Raw genomic sequence first — 19,959 nt, forward strand, 5'->3', positions numbered from 1 at the left:
AACACAAAAGAACTTCTGAGCATTGAAGACTTTTCAGCAGAAAACAAATATAGAACAAAATAATATAAAAATATAGAATATGTTGTATTTAATATGAATATAAAAATAATGATTGTGAAATAACTAACTCATTTCAGCATAATCATTGGAACAAAAAAGCCCATTACGTTCTACCTCTGTGGCAAGTCGGACATCAGTGTGGGCCCCTCTCTCCAGCAGTAACCGTACAGTGGTAATGTCAGCAGCTTTTACTGCAAAGAACAAGGCATACATCGGTATGCTGCACATATTGGGGTCAGCGCCTCGGTAGAGAAGCAAGTTCAAGGTGGCTCTTCTTTCTGTGTCCCTAGACAAGTGAAACAATGAAATTAGGGCTTGAGAGGTTAAATGTTCCATAATGTTAAAAGGACATAAAGCCCCATGATTCAGATAGATCATACCATTTTAACAACTTTCTAATGTAATTCCATTATCACATTTCTTTGTTCTCTTTGTATATTTTGTTGAAAAGCAAGGACGTAAACTCAGGAAAATGCACAAGTCTGGAGCCCTATATGGCAGCAGTTTTGCAATTTTTTTTATCTATTGCAAGAGCACTAGATGGCAGAACTATTTCCTATCATGAGTGCTCCAGAAGGTATCTTTTCAACAAAGAATATTATGAGAACAAAGAATAAAACTAAAATGGAATATTTTTTTTAATGTTATGCTCTGTCTGAATCACAAAAGAACATTTTTGGGTTTCATATCCATTTAATCTCAGGGCACATTAATAAAGGTTTCCAATATGGCACTGTGATAGCAGAGGGTGTGATAGCAGAGGGTGTGATACCATACTAAATACTGAGTAATACTATGCTGAGGATTGTTCTATGAATGATTATTGCAGACTGGGTAATACTAGAGCAGTTAAATGTTGCATTGCAGATGATTTACTATGCTGCACACTGTATAATACATAACGTTTGATGCCATTGTGTATACTGCTACGTGTTGCTCTGCATTGTTCTACCATACTTCAGATTGTGCCATAAATGCTACAAACTTGGAGATTGTAGTCTGTATATTGTAAGCTGTTATATTTTAAACATGTGGTGGTATACCAAATACTATGCTCTGGCTAGACTCCATGATGTCATAAGAAAACATAATTTATGCTTACCTGATAAATTCCTTTCTCCTGTAGTGTAGTCTGTCCACGGGTCATCCATTACTTATGGGATATTAACTCCTCCCCAACAGGAAGTGCAAGAGGATCACCCAAGCAGAGCTGCTATATAGCTCCTCCCCTCTACGTCATACCCAGTCATTCGACCGAAACCAAATGAAAAAGGAGAAACTATAGGGTGCAGTGGTGACTGGAATTTAATTTAAAATTTAGACCTGCCATAAAAAACAGGGCGGGCCGTGGACTGACTACACTACAGGAGAAAGGAATTTATCAGGTAAGCATAAATTATGTTTTCTCCTGTTAAGTGTAGTCAGTCCACGGGTCATCCATTACTTATGGGATACCAATACCAAAGCTAGAAGTACACGGATGACGGGAGGGAAAGGCAGGATCTTTACACAGAAGGAACCACTGCCTGAAGAACCTTTCTCCCAAAAACAGCCTCAGAAGAAGCAAAAGTGTCAAATTTGTAAAATTTGGAAAAAGTATGAAGAGAAGACCAAGTTGCAGCCTTGCAAATCTGTTCAACAGAGGCCTCATTCTTAAAGGCCCACGTGGAAGCCACAGCTCTCGTAGAATGAGCTGTAATTCTTTCAGGAGGCTGCTGTCCAGCAGTCTCATAGGCTAAACGTATTATGCTACGAAGCCAAAAAGAGAGAGAGTTAGCCGAAGCTTTTTGACCTCTCCTCTGTCCAGAATAAACGACAAACAGGGAAGATGTTTGGCGAAAATCTTTAGTTGCATGTAAATAAAATTTCAAGGCACGGACTACGTCTAGATTGTGCAGAAGTCGTTCCTTCTTTGAAGAAGGGTTAGGGCACAATGATGGAACAACAATCTCTTGATTGATATTCTTGTTAGTGACTACCTTAGGTAAGAACCCAGGTTTAGTACGCAGAACTACCTTGTCTGAATGAAAAATCAGATAAGGAGAATCACAATGTAAAGCCGATAACTCAGAGACTCTACGAGCCGAGGAAATAGCCATTAGAAACAGAACTTTCCAAGATAACAGCTTGATATCAATGGAATGAAGGGGTTCAAACGGAACACCCTGTAAAACGTTAAGAACTAAGTTTAAGCTCCACGGTGGAGCAACAGTCTTAAACACAGGCTTAATCCTGGCCAAAGCCTGACAAAAAGCCTGAACGTCTGGAACTTCTGACAGACGTTTGTGTAAAAGGATGGACAGAGCTGAGATCTGTCCCTTTAAAGAACTTGCAGATAAATCCTTTTCTAAACCTTCTTGTAGAAAAGACAATATCCTAGGAATCCTAACCTTACTCCATGAGTAACTCTTGGATTCGCACCAGTGTAAATATTTACGCCATATTTTATGGTAAATTTTCCTGGTAACAGGTTTCCTAGCCTGTATTAAGGTATCAATTACTGACTCCGAAAATCCACGCTTTGATAAAATCAAGCGTTCAATCTCCATGCAGTCAGCTTCAGAGAAATTAGATTTTGATGTTTGAAAGGACCCTGAATTAGAAGGTCCTGTCTCAGAGGCAGAGACCAAGGTGGACAGGATGACATGTCCACTAGATCTGCATACCAGGTCCTGCGTGGCCATGCAGGCGCTATTAGAATCACCGATGCTTTCTCCTGTTTGATCCTGGCAATCAATCGAGGAAGCATCGGGAAGGGTGGAAACACATAAGCCATCTTGAAGGTCCAAGGTGCTGTCAAAGCATCTATCAGGACCGCTCCCGGGTCCCTGGACCTGGACCCGTAACAAGGAAGCTTGGCGTTCTGGCGAGACGCCATGAGATCCATATCTGGTTTGCCCCAACGTCAAAGTATTTGGGCAAAGACCTCCGGATGAAGTTCCCACTCCCCCGGATGAAAAGTCTGGCGACTTAGGAAATCCGCCTCCCAGTTCTCCACGCCTGGGATGTGGATCGCTGACAGGTGGCAAGAGTGAGACTCTGCCCAGCGAATTATCTTTAATACTTCCATCATCGCTAGGGAACTCCTTGTCCCTCCCTGATGGTTGATGTAAGCCACAGTCGTGATGTTGTCCGACTGAAACCTGATGAACCTCAGAGTTGCTAACTGAGGCCAAGCCAGAAGGGCATTGAGAACTGCTCTCAATTCCAGAATGTTTATTGGAAGGAGACTCTCCTCCTGAGTCCATGATCCCTGAGCCTTCAGGGAATTCCAGACAGCGCCCCAACCTAGTAGGCTGGCGTCTGTTGTTACAATTGTCCAGTCTGGCCTGCTGAAGGGCATCCCCCTGGACAGATGTGGCCGAGAAAGCCACCATAGAAGAGAATCTCTGGTCTCTTGATCCAGATTCAGCATAGGGGACAAATCTGAGTAATCCCCATTCCACTGACTTAGCATGCACAATTGCAGCGGTCTGAGATGCAGGCGTGCAAAAGGTACTATGTCCATTGCCGCTACCATTAAACCGATTACCTCCATGCATTGAGCCACTGACGGGTGTTGAATGGAATGAAGGACACGGCAAGCATTTAGAAGTTTTGTTAACCTGTCCTCTGTCAGGTAAATTTTCATTTCTACAGAATCTATAAGAGTCCCCAAGAAGGGAACTCTTGTGAGTGGCAATAGAGAACTCTTTTCTACGTTCACCTTCCACCCATGCGACCTTAGAAATGCCAGAACTAACTCTGTATGAGACTTGGCAGTTTGGAAATTTGACGCTTGTATCAGAATGTCGTCTAGGTACGGAGCTACCGCTATTCCTCGCGGTCTTAGTACCGCCAGAAGAGAGCCCAGGACCTTTGTAAAGATTCTTGGAGCCGTAGTTAACCCGAAGGGAAGAGCTACAAACTGATAATGCCTGTCTAGGAAGGCAAACCTTAGGTACCGGTAATGATCCCTGTGAATCGGTATGTGAAGGTACGCATCCTTTAGATCCACTGTGGTCATGTACTGACCCTTTTGGATCATGGGTAAGATTGTCCGAATAGTTTCCATTTTGAACGATGGAACTCTTAGGAATTTGTTTAGGATCTTTAAATCCAAGATTGGTCTGAAGGTTCCCTCTTTCTTGGGAACCACAAACAGATTTGAGTAAAACCCTTGTCCGTGTTCCGACCGCGGAACCGGGTGGATCACTCCCATTAACAAAAGATCTTGAACACAGCGTAGAAACGCCTCTTTCTTTGTCTGGTTTGTTGACAACCTTGAAAGATGAAATCTCCCTTTGGGAGGAGAAGCTTTGAAGTCCAGAAGATATCCCTGGGATATGATATCTAACGCCCAGGGATCCTGGACATCTCTTGCCCAAGCCTGGGCGAAGAGAGAAAGTCTGCCCCCTACTAGATCCGTTGCCGGATCGGGGGCCCTCACTTCATGCTGTCTTAGGGGCGACAGCAGGTTTTCTGGCCTGCTTGCCCTTGTTCCAGGTCTGGTTAGGTTTCCAGCCCTGTCTGTAACGAGCAACAGTTCCTTCCTGTTTTGTAGCGGAGGAAGTTGATGCTGCTCCTGCCTTGAAGTTACGAAAGGCACGAAAATTAGACTGTCTAGCCCTTGGTTTGGCTCTGTCTTGAGGCAGGGCATGTCCCTTACCTCCAGTAATGTCAGCGATAATTTCTTTCAAACCGGGCCCAAATAATGTCTGCCCTTTGAAAGGTATGTTAAGCAATTTAGATTTAGAAGTCACATCGGCTGACCAGGATTTTAGCCACAGCGCTCTGCGCGCCTGGATGGCGAATCCGGAATTCTTAGCCGTAAGCTTAGTTAAATGTACTACGGCATCAGAAATAAATGAATTAGCTAGCTTAAGGACTCTAAGCTTGTCTATGATTTCATCCAATGGAACTGAGCTAATGGTCTCCTCTAGAGACTCAAACCAAAATGCCGCCGCAGCCGTGACAGGCGCAATGCATGCGAGAGGTTGTAATATAAAACCTTGTTGAGTAAACATTTTCTTAAGGTAACCCTCTAATTTTTTGTCCATTGGGTCTGAAAAGGCACAGCTATCCTCCACCGGGATAGTGGTACGCTTAGCCAGAGTAGAAACTGCTCCTTCCACCTTAGGGACCGTCTGCCATAAGTCCCGTGTGGTGGCGTCTATTGGAAACATTTTTCTAAATATAGGAGGGGGGGAAAAGGGCACGCCTGGCCTATCCCACTCCTTAGTAATAATTTCTGTAAGTCTCTTAGGTATAGGAAAGACGTCAGTACACGGCGGTACCGCATAGTATCTATCCAGCCTACATAATTTCTCTGGGATTGCAACCGTGTTACAATCATTCAGAGCCGCTAATACCTCCCCTAATAATACACGGAGGTTCTCAAGCTTAAATTTAAAATTTGAAATGTCTGAGTCCAGTCTATTTGGATCAGATCCGTCACCCACAGAATGAAGCTCTCCGTCTTCATGTTCTGCCATTTGTGACGCAGTATCAGACCTGGCTCTAACATTATCAGCGTACTCTGTTCTCACCCCAGAGTGGTCGCGTTTACCTCTAAGTTCTGGTAATTTAGATAAAACTTCAGTCATAACATTAGCCATGTCTTGTAAAGTGATTTGTAATGGCCGCCCTGATGTACTTGGCGTCGCAATATCACGCACCTCCTGAGCGGAAGATGCAGGTACTGACACGTGAGGAGAGTTAGTCGGCATAACTTTCCCCTCGCTGTCTGGTGAAATTTTCTTAAAATGTACAGATTGACTTTTATTTAAAGTAGCATCAATGCAATTAGTACACAAATTTCTATTGGGCTCCACATTGGCTTTTGAACATATTGCACAAAGAGATTCCTCTATGTCAGACATGTTAAAACAAACTAGCAATTAGACTAGCAAGCTTGGAAAATACTTTTCAAATAAATTTGCAAGCAATATAAAAAACGTTACTGTGCCTTTAAGAAGCACACAAAAACTGTCACAGTTGAATAACAATGAACCGGATTAGTTATAGAAACCAAATTTTCACAGTAAATACATAAATTTAGCAAAGGATTGCACTCATTAGCAATGGATGATTAACCCTTAATATCAGAAAAACGGATAACAATTGAAAATATAAGCGTTTTTATCACAGTCAAAGCACAGTCTCACAGGTCTGCTGTGAGTGATTACCTCCCTCAAAACTAGTTTTGAAGACCCCTGAGCTCTGTAGAGACGTCCTGGATCATGCAGGGAGAAGAAGGCAGACTGTGACTGAATTTCTAATGCGTAGTAAAAGCGCCAAAATAGGCCCCTCCCACTCACAATACAACAGTGAGGGAAGCTCAGTAAACTGTTTCAATTCAAAACAACGACAGCCATGTGGAAAATAACGCCCAAAACAATTTTTCACCAAGTACCTCAGATAATTAAACGATTTAACATGCCAGCAAACGTTTAAAATCTAATTTATGAAATGTCATTAAAAAGCCTGCTGCTAGTCGCTCCCACTGCAGGTTAGGCTAAAAGTTATATGCATACAGTATTTTCCCAGTGAAGTGCCATTCCCCAGAAATACTTAAGTGTAAACATACATACATATCAGCCTGATACCAGTTGCTACTACTGCATTTAAGGCTGTACTTACATTATATCGGTATTAGCAGTATTTTCTCAGTCAATTCCATTCCTTAGAAAATAATATACTGCAACATACCTCTTTGCAGGTGAACCTGCCCGCTGTCCCCTGTTCTGAAGTTACCTCACTCCTCAGAATGGCCGAGAACAGCAAATGGATCTTAGTTACGTCCGCTAAGATCATACACAAAACTCAGGTAGATTCTTCTTCAAATGCTGCCTGAGAAAAAAACAACACACTACGGTGCCGTTTAAAATAACAAACTTTTGATTGAAGAAATAAAAACTAAGTTTAATAACCACAGTCCTCTCACACATCCTATCTATTAGTTGGGTGCAAGAGAATGACTGGGTATGACGTAGAGGGGAGGAGCTATATAGCAGCTCTGCTTGGGTGATCCTCTTGCACTTCCTGTTGGGGAGGAGTTAATATCCCATAAGTAATGGATGACCCGTGGACTGACTACACTTAACAGGAGAAATATTGGCTTTGTGATTTCTCCTGAATCTAAAATCATTACTATAGGTGTGTTCTTTGTGCCTAGGCACTGCCTAATGTTATAGTAACTGGGGCTGGGCCAGGTCTTGTGTGCTCCCCATATCTTTGACATAACTTCCTGGCTGCTGTGTCCTATGGCAACAAGGCTCAGTGCTTGAAATTGCAAGCTCTGTCTGAATCATGAAAATTCTATTTTGAGTTTACTTTGTTTTTAAGATAAAGGAGTGCTGGGGAAATTCACCTAGCCAGGGTCTAATGGTGTAACTATAAGGACACCATGTCCAAAATCATACTGGCTTCCTTGCATAAATCACATAAATCAATAGCATATATAGCAATTAACAAAAACAAATAATGTAAATATAGTTTCATTATGAAATAGAAACATTTTTGCAGTTTACTTCCAAAAGCAAAAATGCTTGGTGGGAAAACATATATGCCTGTTGTCATTGGCTCACCAAATGTGTTCAGCTAGTGCCCAGTAGTGCTTTGCTGCTCTTTTAACAAAGGATACCAATAGAAAGAAAGAAATGTGATAACAAAAGTAAATTGAAAAGCTGTTTAGAACGATATGCTCTATCTGAATCATGAAAGAAACATTTAGGGCTCGATTTATCAAAGCCCCTATGGCTGCAAGTTCTCACAAGAACCTGCTTGCCGTATTTAACATTCAATCTCCGCAGTCTAGTCCGACCGAGGAGATTGACAGCTCCTGCCCGCGTGTGATTGGCTGTTCGTGGGCGGGGGCAGGATTGCAGGCGAGCGCAAAATAGCGCTTGTGTGCAATTATAATTTCCTCCGGGGAAATTCGCCCCGCCAGAAGCGAGCTAAGGCAGACAGGGGCGCGTATACGCGCCCCTTTCCGCCTCAGCTTTGATAAATCGAGCCCTTAGGGTTTCAAGTCCCTTTGAGAGAAGAAAACTAAGAGCTGACTAAAGACGGCAGAATTACACGGGATATAGACATTTGGAGTATTTCATGCATATTCAATCGAAGGTGACCTGCTTCTTATATAGAACTTCATTATCATGGGAAATAAAAAAATAAAATCCCATCACATGAGGGAGAGTTTCACTCCCATAAAACCCGATCTTAACAATTTGCCCTCTCACTGGGGTGCGTGGTGATTCTAGTGCCAGAACCATGGAGAAGACAGGCTAAGATATTTTGCTAATAGCTCATATATTGGTTATAATTTCAACCAAAGCATAAAATGTTAAAAATAATTTTACTCAGTGATTTGTAAAGTTGATAATAAAATGATACAATGCTTGTGTGGTTAGACATTTTACATTTGCATAGGAATATTGTGCTACTAAATGGTAAAACCGTTATCAACCCCCAATACCTTACAGAGAGCTATAAACTTGCACATGGCATGTAACACTACATCAATGGATAGCTCAACTGCAGATTACAGTGGAAGAGCAGCTGGGGACCTAAATAAATGATGTTGGCAAGTAGCATGCAATGCTGCCCCGAGACACCAATAGGGCTAGTTTCTATTGAGCTGTATTAGGTTTGTACAAAGTCGAAAAATGATAAATATGCTGTCGGAAGCAATTTCATTTATCGACTGCTTCCAATGGTGCGTTATAACAATCGGCAACCAGGGTCCGGCTGCCAAAAATATTTTTGCGTCCCATAGAAAGTATTAGAAGCTGTTAAGCGATAACTTAAACCAGGTGTCCAATGAAAGCTTAGACCGTTAATACACTGTCGGAGGCTGTCGATACATTGAAAAAATGTACACCTCAACTAGGTGTAAAAAATTTGCTTTTTGAGACCTAATTCCAATTGAAATTTTAAATCTTGCAAACAATGCCAGTGTTTCAATGTAGAAAAATAGTTGCAGTTATGTTCTTATCGAAATATAAGTATGTATTTACATATAAAATATATGCAAGCACATATCTACAAAATTCAAACTAGACTTATGTCTAGGGCAGCAATACATATTACATACAGTAATAAAGTGGAAAATATAATTATAATAAAAAATACTATTTGCTTATAGTTAAAAATATGTATTATAAATAAGTGTATCTTTGTTTCTCTTTAAAGGTGATCACAGATAAGGAGCGGACACCATAGCACCTAATCTATTTTCAAGAAATCCATCTTCGGATGGAAGCATTAACACAACATTAACTTTCACCTACACGAAAAGAGCAACTGCACGCAATGCACAAAATATTTCAATTAAAATCTGGTACTAAAATGGAGCTGTAAACTACTTTTAGCTGTCACCCACTTCTGTAGCTTACGGCTCAATTTTTTACATCTCAATGGAAACAAGCCCATACTGTCCGTCTACTAGCACCATACTGCCTGCCACTTGCACTATACTGCCTGCCACTTGCACCATACTGCCTGCCACTAGCAACATACATCCTACTACTAGCACCATACTGCCTGCCAGTACTAGCACCATACTGCCTATCACTACTAGCACCATACTGCCTGCCACAATTAGCAACATACTGCCTATCACTACTAGCACCATACCGCCTGCCACTACTAGCACCATACTGCCTACTACTAGCGCCATACTGCCTACCACTATTAACACCATACTGCCTACCACTATTAGCACCATACTGCCTGCCACTAGAACCATACTGCCTGCCACTAGAACCATACTGCCTGCCATGAGCACCATATCACCTACCACTAACACCATACTGCCTGTCACTAGCACCATATCACCATATCACCTACCACTAACACCATACTGCCTGTCACTAGCACCATACTGCCTACCACTACTAGCACCATACTGCCTGCCACTACTAGAACCATACTGCCTGCCGCTAGCACCATACCACCTGCCATTAGCACCATATCACCTACCCCTAACACCATACTGCCTGTCACTAGCACCATACTGCCTACCACTACTAGCACCATACTGCCTGCCACTACTAGCACCATACTGCCTGCCACTACTAGCACCATACTGCCTGCCACTACTAGCACCATACTGCCTACCACTACTAGCACCAAACTGCCTGCCACTACTAACACCATACTGCCTGCCACTACTAACACCATACTGCCTACCACTTGCACCATACTGCCTATCACTAATAGCACCATACTGCCTGCCACTAGCAACATACATCCTACTACTAGCACCATACTCCCTGCCAGTACTAGCACCATACTGCCTATCACTACTAGCACCATACTGCCTGCCACAATTAGCAACATACTGCCTATCACTACTAGCACCATACCGCCTGCCACTACTAGCACCATACTGCCTACCACTATTAGCACCATACTGCCTACCCTACCACTATTAGCACCATACTGCCTGCTATTAGCACCATATCACCTACCAATAACACCATACTGCCTGTCACTAGCACCATACTGCCTACCACTACTAGCACCATACTGCCTGCCACTATTAGCACCATACTGCCTGCCACTAGCAACATACTGCCTGCCACTACTAGCACCATACTGTCTACCACTACTAGCACCAAACTGCCTGCCCCTACTAACACCATACTGCCTACTACTAGCACCATACTGCCAACCACTACTGGAGCCGTAAACTACTTTTAGCTGTCGCCCACTTCTGTAGCTTACGGCTCCATTTTTTTACGTCTCAATGGAAACAAGCCCATACTGTCCATCTACTAGCACCATACTGCCTGACACTTGCACCATACTGCCTATCACTACTAGCACCATACTGCCTGCTACTTGCACCATACTGCCTATCACTACTAGCACCATACTGCCTGCCACTAGCAACATACATCCTACTACTAGCACCATACTGCCTGCCAGTACTAGCACCATACTGCCTACCAGTACTAGCACCATACTGCCTGCCACAATTAGCAACATACCACCTATCACTACTAGCACCATACAGCCTGCCACTACAAGCACCATACTGCCTACTACTAGCACCATATTGCCTACCACTACTAGCACCATACTGCCTGCCACTAGAACCATACTGCCTGCCACTAGAACCATACCACCTGCCATTAGCACCATATCACCTACCAATAACACCATACTGCCTGTCACTAGCACCATACTGCCTACTACTACTAGCACCATACTGCCTGCCACTACTAGCACCATACTGCCTGCCACTACTAGCACCATACTTCCTGCCACTATTAGCACCATACTGCCTGCCACTACTAGCACCATACTGCCTACCACTACTAGCACCAAACTGCCTGCCACTACTAGCACCATACTGCCAACCACTACTGGAGCCGTAAACTACTTTTAGCTGTTGCCCACTTCTGTAGCTTACGGCTCCATTCTTTTTTTACGTCTCAATGGAAACTAGCCCATACTGTCCATCTACTAGCACCATACTGCCTGCCACTTGTACCATACGGCCTATCACTAATAGCACCATACTGCCTGCCACTAGCAACATACATCCTACTACTAGCACCATACTGCCTGCCAGTACTAGCACCATACTGCCTATCACTACTAGCACCATACTGCCTACCAGTACTAGCACCATACTGCCTGTCACAATTAGTACCATACTGCCTGCCAGTACTAGTACCATACTGCCTATCACTACTAGCACCATACTGCTTGCCACAATTAGCAACATACTGCCTATCACTACTAGCATCATACCGCCTGCCACTACTAGCACCATACTGCCTACTACTACTAGCACCATACTGCCTACCACTATTAGCACCATACTGCCTGCCACTAGAACCATACCACCTGCCATTAGCACCATACCACCTGTCACTAGCACCATACTGCCTGCCACTACTAGCACCATACTGCAGTGCCTATCACTACTAGCACCATACTGCCTGCCATTCGCACCATATTGCTTGTCACAAGCACCATACTGCCTGCCACTAGCACCATACTGTCTTCCACTACTAACACCATACTGCCTGCCACTAGCACCATACTGCCTGCCACTACTAGCACCATACTGCCTGCCACTACTAGCACCATACTGCCTGCCACTACTAGCACCATACTGCCTACCACTACTAGCACCACACTGCCTGCCACTACTAGCACCATACTGCCTGCCACTACCACCATTCTGCCTACCACTAGAGCCATACTGCCTGCCACTAGCAACATATCACCTGCCACTAGCACCATATCACTTTCCAACACCATACTGCCTGTCATTAGCACCATACTGCCTGCCACTACTAGCACCATACTGCCTATCACTACTAGCACCATACTGCCTGCCACTTGCACCCTATTGCCTATCACTAGCACCATACTGCCTACCACTGCTAGCACCATACTGCCTGCCATGATAATAAATTGATACAAAGCTTGTGTGGTTAGATATTTTACATTTGCATAGGAATATCATGCTACTAAATGGCAAAACAGTTATCAAAATACCTTACAGAGAGCCATAAACTTACACATGGCATGCAATAGCCATCAGAAACTACATCAAGTGAGAGCACAACTGGCAGATCACAGTGGAAGAGCATCTTGGAAACTAAATAAATTATGTTGGCATGTAGCATACAATGCTGCCCCTGAGACACTAACATAGGGCTCGTTTCCATTGGGGACCAGTAAATACAGTAGATTTGCATAATCAACAAATGCATAATTAAAAGACAATGCAATAGCACATAGGGGTCGATTTATCAAGTGTCTGGCGGACATGATCCGCTGTAGCGAATCATGTCCCCCAGACATCGATAAATGCTGACAGCATACGTAGTCGGCATTTATCATTGCATAAGCAGTTCTGGCCGCTATCAGGGTGTGTCAATCAACCCGATCATATGAGATTGTGCGGATTGATGTCCGCCGTCTCAGAGGAGGCAGACGAGTTAAAGAGCAGCGGTCTTAAGACCGCTGCTTCTTAAAGGGACATTAAACCCACATTTTTTTCTTTCATGATTCAGAGAGAGAATACAATTTTTAAAAAGTTTCCAATTTACTTCTATTATCAAATTTATTTAATTCTCAAGTTATTCTTTGTTGAAGAGATACCATGGTAGGTAGCGTGCACATGCCTGGAGCCCTACATGACAGGAAATAGTGCTGCCATCTAGTGCACCTGCCAATGTATAACATTGTTGCAAAACTGCTGCCATATACTACTGCAGACACGTGCACACTCTTGAGCTTACATTTCTGCTTTTCAACCAAGGATAACAAGAAAACAAAGACAATTTGATAATAAAAGTAAATTAGAAAGTTGTTTACAAAATCATGAAAGAAAAAAAACAGAATTTATGCTTACCTGATAAATTTCTTTCTTTTGCGATGTACCGAGTCCACGGATTCATCCTAACTTGTGGGATATTGTCCTTCCTAACAGGAAGTAGCAAAGAAAGCACCACAGCAGAGCTGAAATTTATCAGGTAAGCATAAATTCTATTGTCTTTTGCAAGATGTACCGAGTCCACGGATTCATCCTAACTTGTGGGATACCAATACCAAAGTTTTAGGACACGGATGAAGGGAGGGACAAGACAGGAATCTAAAAACGGAGCCTCCGAAGAAGCAAAAATATCAAATTTGGAAAATTTGGAAAAGGTATGAAGCGAAGACCAAGTCGCAGCCTTACAAATCTGTTCAACAGAAGCATCATTTTTAAAAGCCCATGTGGAAGCCACCGCTCTAGTGGAGTGAGCTGTAAGTCTTTCAGGAGGCTGCTGTCCAGCAGTCTCATAAGCCAAACGGATGATGCTTTTCAGCCAAAAGGAAAGAGAGGTAGCCGTAGCCTTTTGACCTCTACGCTTTCCAGCATAGACAACAAACAAAGAAGATGACTGGCAAAAATCTTTGGTTGCCTGCAAATAAAACTTCAAGGCACGAACCACGTCCAAGTTGTGCAACAGACGCTCCTTCTTAGAAGAAGGATTAGGACACAGAGAAGGAACAACAATTTCCTGATTGATATTCCTGTTAGAAACAACCTTAGGGAGGAACCCAGGTTTGGTACGCAAAACCACCTTATCAGCATGGAAAACAAGATAAGGCGAGTCACATTGTAATGCAGATAGTTCATAAACTCTTCGAGCTGAAGAGATAGCAACTAGAAACAGAACTTTCCAAGATAGAAGCTTAATATTTATGGAATGCATGGGTTCAAACGGAACCCCCTGAAGAACTTTAAGAACTAAATTGAGACTCCATGGCGGAGCAACAAGTTTAAATACAGGCTTAATTCTAACTAAAGCCTGACAAAAAGCCCGAACGTCTGGGACATCTGCCAGACGCTTGTGCAACAGAACAGACAAAGCAGATATCTGTCCCTTTAAGGAACTAGCGGACAATCCTTTCTCCAATCCATCTTGGAGAAAAGACAAAATCCTAGGAATCCTGATCTTACTCCATTACTCCATGAGTAGCCTTTGGATTCACACCAAAAAAGATATTTACGTCATATCTTATGATATATCTTCCTGGTGACAGGCTTTCGAAAAAAAATAAAATCAAGCGTTCAATCTCCAAGCAGTCAGTTGCAGAGAAATTAGATTTGGATGCTTGAATGGACCTTGAATCAAAAGGTCCCGTCTCAGTGGCAGAGTCCATGGTAGCAGAGATGACATGTCCACCAGGTCTGCATACCAAGTCCTGCGTGGCCACGCAGGTGCTATCAAAATCACCGAAGCTCTCTCCTGTTTGATTCTGACAATCAGACGCGGAAGGAGAGGGAATGGTGGAAACACATAAGCCAGGTTGAACGACCAGGGTACTGCTAGAGCATCTATCAGTACTGCCTGAGGATCCCTTGACCGGGATCTGTAACGAGGAAGTTTGGCGTTCTGACGAGACGCCATCAGATCCAATTCTGGTGTGCCCCATAGCTGAACCAGTTGAGCAAACACCTCCAGATGGAGCTCCCACTCCCCCGGATGAAAAGTCTGACGACTTAGAAAATCTGTCTCCCAGTTCTCCACCCCTGCAATATAGATCGCTGATAGATGGCAAGAGTGAGTCTCTGCCCATCGGATTATCCTGGAAACTTCTATCATCGCCAAGGAACTCCTTGTTCCCCCCTGATGATTGATATAAGCTACAGTCGTGATGTTGTCCGACTGAAACCTGATGAATCAGGCCGAAGCCAGCCGAGGCCACACCTGAAGAGCATTGAATATCGCTCTTAATTCCTGAATATTTATCGGTAGGAGGGCCTCCTCCTGAGTCCACAAACCCTGTGCTTTCAGGGAATTCCAGACTGCAGCCCAGCCCAGTAGGCTGGCGTCCGTCGTCACAATAACCCATGGTGGCCTGCGGAAACACATTCCCCTGGACAGGTGATCCTGTGACAACCAAAAAAGAAGAGAGTCTCTGGTCTCTTGATCCAGATTTATCTGAGGAGATAAATCTGCATAATCCCCATTCCACTGTTTGAGCATGCATAGTTGTAGTGGTCTGAGATGCAAGCGAGCAAATGGAACTATGTCCATTGCCGCTACCATAAGTCCGATTACCTCCATACACTGAGCCACTGACGGCCGAGGAATGGAATGAAGAGCTTGGCAGGTGGTTAAAATCTTTGATTTCCTGACCTCCGTCAGAAATATTTTCATGTCCACCGAATCTATCAGAGTTCCCAGGAATGGAACTCTTGTGAGAGGAATAAGAGAACTCTTTTTCATGTTCAGCTTCCACCCATGAGATCTTAGAAAGGCCAACACTAAGTCCGTGTGAGACTTGGCAAGTTGCAAAGTCGACGCTTGAATTAAGATGTCGTCTAGATAAGGCACCACTGCTATGCCCCTCGGCCTTAGGACCGCCAGAAGGGACCCTAGCACCTTTGTGAAGATTCTTGGCGCCATGGCCAACCCAAAGGGAAGAGCCACAAACTGGAAATGCCTGTCCAGAAAGGAAAACCTGAGGAACTGGTGATGATCTTTGTGGATAGGAATGTGTAGATACGCATCCTTTAGATCTACGGTAGTCATATATTGACCCTCCTGGATAATTGGTAAAATAGTCCGAATGGTCTCCATCTTGAAGGATGGAACTCTTAGGAATTGGTTTAGGATCTTGAGATCTAGAATTGGTCTGAAGGTTCCCTCTTGGAGGAGAATCTTTGAAATCTAGGAGATACCCCTGGGTTACAATTTCTACGGCCCAGGAGTCCTGAACGTCTCTTGCCCAGGCCTGAGCAAAGAGAGAAAGTCTGCCCCCTACTTGACCCGGTCCCGGATCGGGGGCTACCCCTTCATGCTGTCTTAGTGGCAGCAGTAGGCTTTTTGGCCTGTTTACCCTTGTTCAAAGCCTGGTTAGGTCTCCAGGTTGGCTTGGACTGAGCAAAGTTCCCCTCTTGCTTTGCAGCAGGGGAAGAGGAAGCGGGACCACCCTTGAAGTTTCGAAAGGAACGAAAATTATTTTGTTTGGTCCTTGTCTTATTTGACTTATCTTGAGGGAGGGCATGACCCTTCCCTCCAGTGATGTCTGAAATGATCTCTTTCAGTGCAGGCCCGAATAGGGCCTTACCTTTGAAAGGGATGGTCAAAAGCTTAGATTTAGATGACACATCAGCTGACTAGGACTTAAGCCATAACTCTCTTCGCGCTAAAATGGCAAAACCTGAATTCTTTGCCGCTAACTTAGCAAGATGAAAAGCGGTGTCTGTAATAAAAGAATTAGCCAACTTAAGGGCCTTAATTATGTCCAAAATATCATCTAGTGGGGTCTCCATCTGAAGTGAACAAAAATTTTCTTTAGGAGATCCTCTAACTTTTTATCCCTAGGATCAATGAAAGCACAACTGTCTTCAATAGGTATAGTTGTACGCTTAGCCAGAGTAGAAATAGCTCCCTCCACCTTAGGGACCGTCTGCCATGAGTCCTTTATGGTGTCAGAAATAGGGAACATTTTCTTAAAAACAGGAGGGGGAGCGAACGGAATACCTTGTCTATCCCACTCCTTAGTAACAATGTCTGAAATCCTCTAGGGACCGGAAAAACATCAGTGTAAACAGGAACCTCTAAATATTTGTCCATTTTACACAATTTCTCTGGAACGACAATAGGGTCACAATCATCCAGAGTAGCTAAAACCTCCCTGAGCAATAAACGGAGGAGCTCTAGCTTAAATTTAAATGCCGTCATATCTGAATCTGTCTGAGGGAACATCTTTCCTGAATCAGAAATCTCTCCCTCAGACAACAAATCCCTCATCCCTACCTCAGAACATTGTGAGAGAATATCGGATACGGCTACTAAAGCGTCAGAAGGTTCAGCATTTGTTCTTAACCCAGAGCTACTGCGCTTCCCTTGCAACCCTGGCAGTTTAGATAAAACCTCTCAGTACATATCAGTACAATTGGGACACATTCTTAGAGGGGGTTCCACAATGGCTTCTAAACAAATTGAACAATGAGTTTCCTCAGTGTCAGACATGTTTAACAGGCTAGTAATGAAGCAAGCAAGCTTGGAAAACACTTTATTTAATGAAAAAAACACAATTTGCAAAAACGGTACTGTACCTTTAAGAGAAAAAAAGGCATACACAAACTGCAAAACAGGTTAAAATTGCTTCAAAAATTCCAGAAATTTTAACAGTGTCCCCACTAAGCCTTAGAAGGATTGCACCACAAGTAAAAAAGCAATAGACCCCCAAATGAAAAAAACGGATTGATAATTGTCTAAAACCGGTTAAAAACCCCTAAAGCATCTTGCCACAGCTCTGCTGTGGCCCTACCTGCCCTTAGGAAGCGATAATATGGGTTTTAAAGCTTCAATTAGTCCCTCAGAAGACTATCAGGACCTCAGGAGAAGTTGCTTGCTGCTTGTAAATGTAGGCCCCGTCCACCTCACTCGATGTTGCTGGGGCCTACACAAAACTAACAAACCCTGCCTGAAAGCCATGTGGGTTATAAACAACCCCAAAGAACCCTCAAGCAAATGTCCCATAAAACAGAAAACGTTACTCCCAGACACAAAAACGTTTGTCCCAAATTCACATAACAAACTGAGTGCCCACAAAAAATGAACCCTTTATGCAAGCTAGTAAAAACCTCTGATAACACTAGGATTACTGCTTACCCTTCCCCTAATGGGGACACTGTCAGCCATTCTGAGTTAACACAGTCTCTGCAGAAAATATGACTGAACATACCTCATTGCTGTATAGCAAGAAACCGTTCCTCACACTGAAGTTTTCCTGTACTCCTCAGCTTCTGTGGGAACAGCAGTGGACCTTAGTTACAAATGCTAAGATCATCATCCTCCAGGCAGAAATCTTCATCTATGTCCTGCCTGAGAGTAAATAGTACAACACTGGTACCATTTAAAAATAACAAACACTTGATTGAAGATAAAATAAAACTAACAGTTTAACACCTCTTCTCTTTACCCTTCCTGCTTAGAGCCAGCAAAGAGAATGACTGGGGGGTGGAGTTAAGGGGGAGCTATATAGACAGCTCTGCTGTGGTGCTCTCTTTGCTACTTCCTGTCAGGAAGGACAATATCCCACAAGTTAGGATGAATCCGTGGACTCGGTACATCTTGCAAAAGAAATAGGATTTTATGTCCCTTTAACTCCTGTTTCCGGCGAGCTTGAAGGCTGTGATAAATCGGCCCCTTAGTCTGAACTTCAAATGAGTAGTAGATTATTTTCTGACAATTTTCAAATTTATGTCTATTTCCACTCCTCCTGTATCATGACAGCCATCAGCCACACAAATGCATATACGTATATTCTGTAAATTCTTGCACATGCTCAGTAGGAGTTGGTGAATTAAAAAGTGTAAATATATAAAGACTGTGCATATTTTGTTAATGGAAGTAAAGTGGAAAGTTGTTTAAGATTGCATGCTCTATCTGAATTATCTAAGTTTAATTTTGACTTGAGTGTCCCTTTACTAGAGCCCAGGCCACTGGTCATAAATATTAACCACTTTCATATATGCCTGTCTCCCAAAGAGGAAAGTTTAGCAGATACAAAATATACTACCTGAAAACTGGTCTTTCCTTTATCTATCTCAGACTGAACTAACGCAGGCACTGGTCTAATAACACCATAAAAATTACATTTTTTGTTTGTTTGTTTGGGGGTTGTTTTTTTCCAAGAAACTGGCAGATGGACAACAAATTATTATTATTATTTTTTTGTATAGCGATGCCAAATTCCGTAGCGCTGGCAACCATGGAATCTGAGCATGAGGTGTATATTTGGGATTGTATAACCGTGCATAGCGTGTAATGTCACACAGCAGATTGTATGCTGCTGCAATATCATTGTGTGAAGCTATGGTGCAGAACAGGAGATACTATGCTACAGGCTATAGTGCAGACAATGCAATATTATACATGGCTCAGCTGTGTTATACTATACTATTTGCTGGCCTAATGCAGACTTAGGGCTATTGTTATAGTAAATGAATGATTAGAATGTGCTGGAGCTGATAATGAATAACACAGAACATTACTTTACAGGTTGTATTACTACTGATACATTTTTCTCTTTAAAGTGACAGACACATATTAACATACTTTGGTTCAGATACAGGAGGGGTTCTGTCGGATCCAGTTCCTAGCTTTTCTTGACTGTTGTATATTGTTGATGTCTGACATAATACGTTTTCTGGTACTTTGGTATTAGGTCGATGGTCTGAATGACAATGATCAGATAGGGTAATACTCCTGTTCATGTCCTCACCCAAGCCATTGAAAGGACCATCGTCTTTTGCAAAAGCATCATTCAGATACTCTTTACTGTGGAGTGCAACATCTCCACTCCCCCCCTGAACATAAGCAGATAATATATTAAATAATAGAATATTAATAACATAGTAGAAATAAGACAATATCTATC

At 43.0% G+C, this 19,959-nt stretch overlaps 1 protein-coding gene across 1 annotated transcript in view; it reads right to left on the reverse strand.

Annotated features, from left to right (window-relative positions):
* Positions 1–19,959, reverse strand: part of LOC128657245 (ankyrin repeat and MYND domain-containing protein 1-like) — a 70,602-nt gene that overhangs the window by 15,052 nt on the left and 35,591 nt on the right. The window contains exons 6-7 of the mRNA XM_053711516.1: positions 19,638–19,888; positions 175–346 (exon numbers count right to left, since the gene is read on the reverse strand). Coding sequence (XP_053567491.1) covers positions 175–346; positions 19,638–19,888 — 423 coding nt within the window. The remainder of the gene's footprint in view (positions 1–174; positions 347–19,637; positions 19,889–19,959) is intronic.

Source organism: Bombina bombina, chromosome 4 (assembly GCF_027579735.1).
Source record: "Bombina bombina isolate aBomBom1 chromosome 4, aBomBom1.pri, whole genome shotgun sequence".
In the NCBI taxonomy this organism is placed as follows: Eukaryota; Metazoa; Chordata; class Amphibia; order Anura; family Bombinatoridae; genus Bombina; species Bombina bombina.